We start from the raw sequence: 9,085 nt of genomic DNA, 5'->3' as shown, positions 1-9,085 counted from the left end.
AAAAAAAAATGTCGCTTACGTTATTTTGGCGGTTAGGGCTCGATATGTACTCGGCAAAATTATTTCTTAAAAATATTTGACATCCGCATCCGCGGATGTTAGCTTTTAAACATCCGCATCCGCAGATGTCTAAAATTCCACATTCGCAACATCCCTAATGCATACATATGTATACAATATACATACGTATGCATGTGTGTGCATGAATATTTATTTTGATAGCTTTTGGGCATTAAGCTGGAATTTTGTAACTTAAGTAGAGCATTCAAGTTGGTCAATCAAATGTGGTGGCATTCCTTACCTCCAGCTGGGAATTCTTGTATGTACATATCGCACACCGTCTCCAAAAGAGTCACAACTCAAAATAATACGTTCGTCAGAAAATGCGAAAAACTATTTCGTAGCACATGCTAATCATATGGGCAAAGGCGACTTTACCTTAGGTTTTTTTAACAATTATAACACAAATTTTGCTCCAGCTTTTGCTGAAAGGTAAATAAAACCTCTGTGTACATTTTTAGCGCATAATTTCAAAAATGGCAAATTTTGAGTTGTAACTCTATTGAAGACGGTGTGCGATATGTACATATGTATGCATGTTGATAAAATTTAAAGATAGGCGTTCTTCTTTTTTAAAACACTTTCAGGGAAGCACTTTAAGGACTTTATGCATGTGACATTTAATATTCTTTTTGAGAAGTGAGAGTTGAAGCCATGATACAAATATTTAAAGTAAACCCCTCGCTCACTTCGTCGGCCATCATTAATTTTTATACCCGAGCGAAACTTGTGCACAAGGGTGTTATAAATTTGTTCACATATTCACATAACGGTTGTTTGTAATAGACAAAACTAATCGAGATAGATATATGCAAATGTGAACATAAATGATCAGAATGAAGAAAAGAAATCGATTAAGCGGGGACTGTCTGTCCGATAACTCGATTAAAAATTGAGATATAAAAGCAAAACGCTGAGAATTATTGAAATCGGACTAAAATGGCGCCCACTTTTTTATAACGGTCAATTTCAAAAATGCTTGAAACTTCGATAGTTCGAAATTTTAGGACGCTAATTTACACAAAATTGATACTAACCACAATCCCTTGAAAAGAAGTAGCATTAGTATGTAATTTTGGAAAATGGGCCTGATACCGCCCACATATAACTACATAAGTTTAACGAAGATGTTTGAAATAGCGGTGTTTGATGTAGCGGTAGTTTTCGGAAAGGTGAAAAAAATATATTTGATACTTGCGCCGAGTATCAATGTTCGGCTCCGCCCGAACTTTGACTTCTTTACTTGTTTGAAGTAAAACCAAAAACCATGGTGGAATTATAACAGGGGAAGTAATTAGAGCGAGAAGAATAATTTTGGCACTGCCTTATTTTAAAAATTCCTTATAAAATTTTACTATAATGCCCTGTATGCAGCTCTCAAGAAAACGGTCAAGAAAAATTTGCTATTATTTCGTTTGTGTGTCCAAGAAATTTTGACATTTTTGATACTTCACACTTTCCTCAAGAAATAATGGAACGGGCATATATTTCTGTTGCAAACCTGGGTTGCCTTGTGCCCTTTTTTCACAAAAAACTTTAGAAAACCGTGGTAGAAAGCGTAGCAAATTCCTTAAGAACTGCGTACTGCCTTAAGGAAATTTTACTCAAGAAAATTTCTTAGCCATTTCTTGTACGTCATTTTATATGGAGTTTTTGCTTTTCTTGAGAGCTGCAGAAAGGCCTTAAGGCAGCCGAATGTCAGAAAATAAAGAGAGAAGGCTGTTTTATTACTACACCTCACCTGTTTAGTACGCCATGCAAAAAACAAATAGATGAAAATATTCAATTTTCTTTTATTTGAGACTGAAAGTGAATTTGTATTTGTGAAATTGAAAATTTGACAACATTTTTGTTATGTTAGCTAACTTCAAAAATGTTCAGGCTGCCTCTCAGCGGTTTTATCTTCAAATTTTTTGTATCATGGTTGAAGCTTCAATTTAAATATTAATTTTTGATTTATGTGGTGCTAGGGTTGCCAGACGTACTTCATCGGGTGGGACATAACCCAGTTTGACTCCCCCTCCCCCTTGCTACGGAAAGTTGCGTAGGTCCCCCATTTTTGCCCGAAATCGTTCACTCTTCGCTTAAAGCGTGTTTGTCTTGGTTAACTTTCACGGACGTTTAGTTGAATCAAAGTTGAACGAAAAGTATAATTTTTATTTAAAAATATTCGAATGCAATATTTAAGGCTAAATATGTATACAATTAAATTGGTTGAGCATTAAACAGCAAATATTCTATCACGTAATGAAATTCGTATTTAACATAAAACAGGGTAGGCTTCCAGATTATCTGAGTGACAACTTACGATATATTAATGAAACTCATTCATACTTACTAAGGGAAAACAACAGCTTCAGGCTCCCGCTATATAAAACAGAAGTTGACAAGAAAAATTTCTTCCATAAAGGGTTAAAATGCTTTAACGAGCTACCAGCGCAAATAAAACAGTGTGAGAACGTTGGCACTTTCAAGAGGCTGCTATTTAACTACTGCAAAATATTGGCTATTAGGTAGCAGAGATTGGCATAGAAACTATTCCTTTCCAGCAGCGCGACTCTGGATCTCGGCCATTCTGATTGCCTGCCCTAAAGTGGTATGGAGAAGAGGCGGCTTGGAAACTAGTTCTTTCCCACCGCCCAGTATAGGTACTGCGCTGCTCGGAATCTCGTCCATTCCGACAGCTCCGAAAATGTGATACTCTTAGATATTTATATAGATATTTACTATTTATTAGATACTTATGCATAAGCTATATTACATCCAGATTAAAAGAAAAATTAAAATAACTGTAAAAGAAATTTAACATTACGCTATCTCTACTTTTAATGAATAAATATGGACTTTGTAATATTTGTTATATATGGTCATACGTGTGTCTATTTGTAAGGTCATACGACCGTAATAAATAAATAAACAAATATGTACATACACTGGCGATCAAAACTGAGAGAATGGTGATTTTTTCAAATACCTACAATGTTTTTAAAGTTAATTGTTTTGATATTTTTTATAAAAATAATTTCCATGCTTTAAACAAAACCATACACATACATACATTAATCAAACTTGCAAACTTAATACAAATTTTAGAAAAATGCAACAAATTTCAATCAAAATTTTGAACTTAAACAAAATTTTGAACTTATAAAAACTGGCGTTGATTTTTTGCATTTTTTTTGAACTCTGTTGCGCATTTGTTTCAAATTCATCTTTGTATGGAAAAAAACCATCAGCATAAAAGTATCAAAGCCATGTAACTGCATATCCAAGAATTAAGATTAAAAATTCCCAACATTTTTTTGGAAAATTTTTTGAATTTTTCTAGAGTTTGTATATGTTTGAAAGTTGAATTAATTTTATGGTTTTGGCTAAAACATGAAACATATTTTTATATAATGTAACACAAAAATTTACTTAAAAAAAACCTCCATGCCCTCAGTTTTGATCGCCAGTGTAACTTTGTTTTTTTCTTCAAATGATATTAAATTTTTATTTTCGAACGGTTTTGTTGTTCCATAAACGGATAAATCAATTTTTTGTTGAATGCGGTTCATCGTGACTACATCAGTTTTTAAAACTAATTGGCACAGCTTTGGGGAGGCTACCATAGCATATTCATCTCTCTCGGCACATCAACCGACATTCATGTTGGCGAGCGCCAGCAGCGGCTCGCTTCATGCCTTCTAGATGCTTGGCCGAAGTCGATACCAATTTCTCAGCTAAAGCTGCTATCGAATGAGCATGAGACTCTTCGCCAAGTCAGTGCTTCAGCTTGCAGTTTCAGCAACTGGTCAATTGAATTAAACAACTTCAGTTCTTTTATGAGTGAAGACCTGCCAGAATACGGCACTACGGTCCGCGACCGGATGCATCCTAATGACGCCCCAACACCACCTACACGACGAGGCCCAGATGCTCCCAGTCAAGGAGCATAACACAATGCTCTGCAAGCAGTTTCTTGTGGGGAGCCACAGACTTGGCATTCACAGGGAATCGGTCTCAAGTTATGTAGACTCTCGCCCTGTGAATGCTGTTCTAGGCACACACCACCTGACGTGGACGGGATAGAACTTTGTCTGCCTCGGGAGACCCGCACCACAATAGCCCAACTTCGCTCTGGCTATTGCAGCAGGCTAAACTCATACCTGAGCAGAATTAATGGGGATGTGCCCAACCAATGGCCGGCATGTGGAGAGTCGCCACATGACTCGGCACCTCTTCACATGCCCTGAGAACCCCACCTAGTACACAACTATGTCCTACATATGTAGTCACGAAAATCGGACTGGGCTAGCTTCAGTGATAGGCCGAATGCTTTATACCTTTGCAAGGCAATTGACGTTTAATGGTGCAACCAATATCTTTATATCTTTGTTAGCACAAAAGCTCGGACAAACACTTAAGACTAGCGTACGGAACAAGAAGACGTCCTTGGTGTCAAATCAGGGATGTAATTCAGTCAGAGGACCCATCATTTCCACGCTTTTAGCGTGCAAACCCGCTTTTATTTGAGCTACTGTGGGATATGCATTGTCCTGGCGAAGGGTGGTTTTCCAACGGTGGTTTATTTTTTCCGCATTCTGCGAAGATACAAATGGTTGTGTATCATTCAGCATTAACAGTTTTACTTTGCTTAAGTGAATTTATATACCTAAACAGAGTATTCACGATTCACGGTTCGTTGTTCGTTATGAAGAATATCGATACGTTTGCGATAAATGTCGATAACTCCAAAGGTGATGTCAAATTTTCGTTTTTATTTCTTTTTCGAAACGACAACGCCAACGGGAATATATACAAGAGTATTTTATTTGATTAAATGTCAAACTATGCGATGTCCAATATAAAATCTTCTTAATGCCTAAATGCTCATCTAAAATCGTATGTTAGATGATGTCTAAGAATGACTCTGTCTCACGACATGTCACCCTATTGATACATTAAATGCTTCTAAGGGACTATCTAAGGAGACCAAAATTAATGTAGGTGCTCAATTCGTTTCCAAGAAATTCGATTTCGCTTATAGTAGAATATTTCAAAAGCACCTAAATTAATTTTCGTGGTCCTAAATAGCACCTTATTTCAAATTGTAAATACATCAAAATAAATTCTGACTTAATATTTTTACGCTTAGTTTATGTTTCTAATTTGGCAATGTACGATGTCCAGGTGCAATCGTTGTTTACTTCATGCCGTTTATGAAAGTTTTGCAAACATTCATTATTATGTATTAGCATTTTCTCGTTAGGCAAATTTGGTTTTCGCATTACCAAAATACAAAATCTTTTCTTATTTCCAGGAAACGTATCCATCCTCGCCACCCGTTTGGTTTGCAGAGAGTGAAGAGACAAGCGTAACAAATGCCGTACAAATACTCAGCAATACGAATGGACGTGATAATCATGTTATAAATCAGGTGAGTGAACTTAGTAGCAAATTCACACAGACCACCAATAGCGCCTACTTACACGTCATGGCCATAGTGACAGCACCAACCGTACACCGTTCACAGAAACGTAAACCCATTTAAACACACACGTAGCCACATGCATACCTACATACTTACTTACAAGTGCACGAAATAGAGCAAAAATATAAAAATTTATTAAAAAGCAAAGCGCCAGCAGCGGTAGCAGCTGTGCTGGGTGTCGACAATGCAACAACAACAGCAACACTCCGATAGCGTTGGTGTTTTATTTTTATTTCGTTCGATGACTCGTTGGCTTGTTTGTTTATTTGTTTGTTTTATCAGTTTTGGTTTATAATGCAGTTATGCACTTGTTGTTTACACATGCTTGTTTGTTGGTTTGTTTGTTCGTTCATAGGTTGGCATATTGTTACGTGAACTGTGCCGCCTGCACAATGTCCCACTGCCACCCGATATCGATAACCTCACCATACCGTTTCAATTGCCACCTCCAAGTGCGTCACCATTGCATCAACAGCCCGCAGCGCAGCACCAGATCGAGGACATCGATTCTGACCAAGATGAGGTGGAGGATCTGATTTGCGAGAGCGAGCAAGAGAGTGAGGGTGACGAAGATCTGCCATTGGAAATGGATGACGGACGCAGCGCGAATAAAGTTGAGGTAACTACAAAGATAGCTAAATTTAGTTTTAGTTTATGTATGTACATTAGCGTTGGCCGAAAATTTGATTTTTTCGAATTTTGATTGGTAATAGCAAAAATACGATTAATAATGCTCTATAAACAATCTGTGTGAAAGATGACAAGTTTTGGTCAATATCTTAGGCCCGACCAAGTCCATCAAAGTTCAAGTGCTAAAAAAAATTATTCTTAGCTTACTTCCATTCTCTACAAAAAAGGACCATATAGGAAATTTTTTAGGACTAATACTTTCGAAGATACTGCAATTTTAGTAAAAAAGTTAACTAATTAATGTAGTTATTAATTTTTTATTTTTTTGGGCACCTTGAACTTTGATGGACTTGGGCGAGCCTAAGAAATGTATTGACCAAAAATTGTCATATTTCATACAGATTGTTTTTAGAGCATATTGAACCATATCTTTGCTATTACCAATGGAAATTCTAAAAAAGCAGATTTTCGGCCCACGCTTATGTACATATGTATGTAAATACAAATGTGTGCATTTCGCTATTTGAAATAATTGTGTGTTGGTTTTTATTTCACAGAAGGATGAAATGGAAGTTGAACACCTGGCCACATTAGAAAGACTGCGACAAAGTCAAAGACAAGACTATTTAAAGGTGAGTGGGGTAGATGCAACACAATTTGTGTTCTATTTTTAAATCGAAGCGATGAGGTGCCCTAAGAAGAGGTAGATTGAAAAATGCAATTCTAATACAGTATTAATGGAGTGTCAATAATTTTAGAAATCATGTGCTCTCATTATGTAGTGCCATTTGGAAGCTTAAACTGAAGAGAGCGGAATCTAATCTTTTATGTATGGTATAATTAACGCGTTCTCATTTTCAGGATGTACAGTGGCGATCAAAAATGGATGAATGGTGTTTCGGGTTTATTTAATATTTACAATGTTTTTGATATTTTTTTTTTTATAAAAATATGGTTCATGCTTTAACAAAAGTCATATAAATAACACTTTCAAACTTTATACAGAATTTAGAAAAATTCCATAAATTTTTATGTAAATTTGGGGCTCTTTAAACAGAATTTTTGTAAATTTTTTGGGTATACAGTTAACAGCATTGATTTTTAATAATTTTTTTTGCTGACGGCTTTTACCGTTTTTTCATATAAAAAGCGAAGTTTAGGAAAACTGACGTTGAGTTTTTTATTTTTTTTTTTTTCGCAAAAGATCTTGCGCATATTGTTCCTCAAAAAAATCATGTTTATGTGGAAAAAAGTTCAAAACGCCTTCAGCAAAAAAAAAATAAAAGAAAATTATTAAAAATCAATGCGATTTTTTAGCCGCCCAAAACTTGCACTAATTTTACAAAAATTGTATAATCTGTTAACTGCATACCCAAAAAAATTTTTAAAATTCTGGGTAAAAAGCTCGAAATTATGGCGTATTCGTTTTCACCGAAAAATGTTAACCTTCTCATTGCCCTCTAAGCACAAATACTAATAACCGGGCAACGAAAAGGCAACATTTTTTATAGAAACGAAAACGCCATTAGACAAAAATTTGTGGATTTTTTTCTAAATTCTGTATAAAGTTTGAAAGTGTGATTTATATAACTTTTGGAAAAGCATGAACCCATATCTGTGTTCGTATGAAATAGGAGCTTATGTCGAGAAGCTGGCTTTAGTATAATGCGGCATTCCCTTTATACTTTAAACCACAAGGAATTTTTTGATGAGACTTAATAAGAATATTGACTTGCCAGTATCGGAACAATTTCTTGCATATTTATTTGCCCAAAGTTCTTCGACGAAATCGTATGCTGCGAATGCGGCATTATACTAAAGCCAGCCCTTCGACATAAGCTACAATTCCATATGAACACAGATATTTTTGTAAAAAATATCAAACAAATTATAACTTGAAAAACATTATAAATATTAAATACGAAACACCATTCATCCACCTTTGACCGCCACTGTATGTGCAATGATTAATTTTAATATTCAGCTGAATATAGACACACGGCAAAAAGTATTGGCACAGAGAATTTTTCACAATATATGCAACAATTCAATTAAAAAAAGCATAAAAGTATGGTTTCTAGACTTTGTGCAAAACTCAGGAAAAATCCAATTAATTTTCATGAAATTATTCAACTATTTACTCCAGATTTTTTAGATTTTTTTCGGGTATGCAGTTTTGTAGCCCGTTAAATTTTAGTACAATAAAGTACAAGTATGAGTACCTAGGAATGATTTTTTTGATTTTTTCACGCATTTGTTTCCATGCAAAACAAAAATCGAAAAATACTTTGAATGGCAAAAATGCGAAACACCTTCAACAAAAAAATTCTCAAAAATCAAGACTTCTTTGGCAAAATGTGCGGTCTTTCACCAAAGGGAATCCTCTGGATTTATACCTCTATGATCAGCCCTGCAGGCTCTCAATCAATAGCGTGGGAGGTCTGCTTGCTAAACTTCAAAGAACTATTGCCATGTGCTGTACGGTAGCTTTCTCTACAACACCTAGCGCTGCTCTTGATGCACTGCTGCACTTACCGTCACTTTGTGCCTTCATACGTGCGGAAGCCTTAAAGGTCACCTGCAGGCTAAAAAGAAACGGATGTTGGTATAACACTGAGTGGGGTGAGGCGGACATTTCTGACGGCAAAGATCTGAGCACTTGTGTCTTTTCAATGCCACAGGATAGTACGCCACCATTACCTTTGTTGAAGAGATTCTATAATGTTGAGTTCCCTGAGGCTGAATGCTGGGTTAATACCAGCACTGAGCTCGGACTCACACATTGTCGAATCTTCACTGATGGCATAAACCTGACACTGGGTCAGGCTCTCGGGTCTTCATCGAAGTTAGCGGGAATAAGCTTCACTTTTCTCTTGGGGAGTAGAAATAACAATTTGTAAATAGATACGAGGTACATTAGCC

At 36.0% G+C, this 9,085-nt stretch overlaps 1 protein-coding gene across 2 annotated transcripts in view; it reads left to right on the top strand.

Moving 5' to 3' along the window:
* LOC118748954 (ubiquitin-conjugating enzyme E2 Q2) overlaps nucleotides 1-9,085 on the top strand; it is a 37,569-nt gene that overhangs the window by 13,964 nt on the left and 14,520 nt on the right. For both annotated transcript variants that reach the window (XM_036483718.1, XM_036483717.1), the window contains exons 2-4: nucleotides 5,363-5,479; nucleotides 5,889-6,152; nucleotides 6,721-6,795. In XM_036483718.1, coding sequence (XP_036339611.1) covers nucleotides 5,363-5,479; nucleotides 5,889-6,152; nucleotides 6,721-6,795 — 456 coding nt within the window. The remainder of the gene's footprint in view (nucleotides 1-5,362; nucleotides 5,480-5,888; nucleotides 6,153-6,720; nucleotides 6,796-9,085) is intronic.

Source organism: Rhagoletis pomonella, unplaced genomic scaffold (genome assembly GCF_013731165.1).
Source record: "Rhagoletis pomonella isolate Grant_MI unplaced genomic scaffold, Rhpom_1.0 Rhpom_scaffold_00013, whole genome shotgun sequence".
Classification (NCBI taxonomy): Eukaryota; Metazoa; Arthropoda; class Insecta; order Diptera; family Tephritidae; genus Rhagoletis; species Rhagoletis pomonella.
This window is presented reverse-complemented; position numbering and strand designations above follow the sequence as displayed.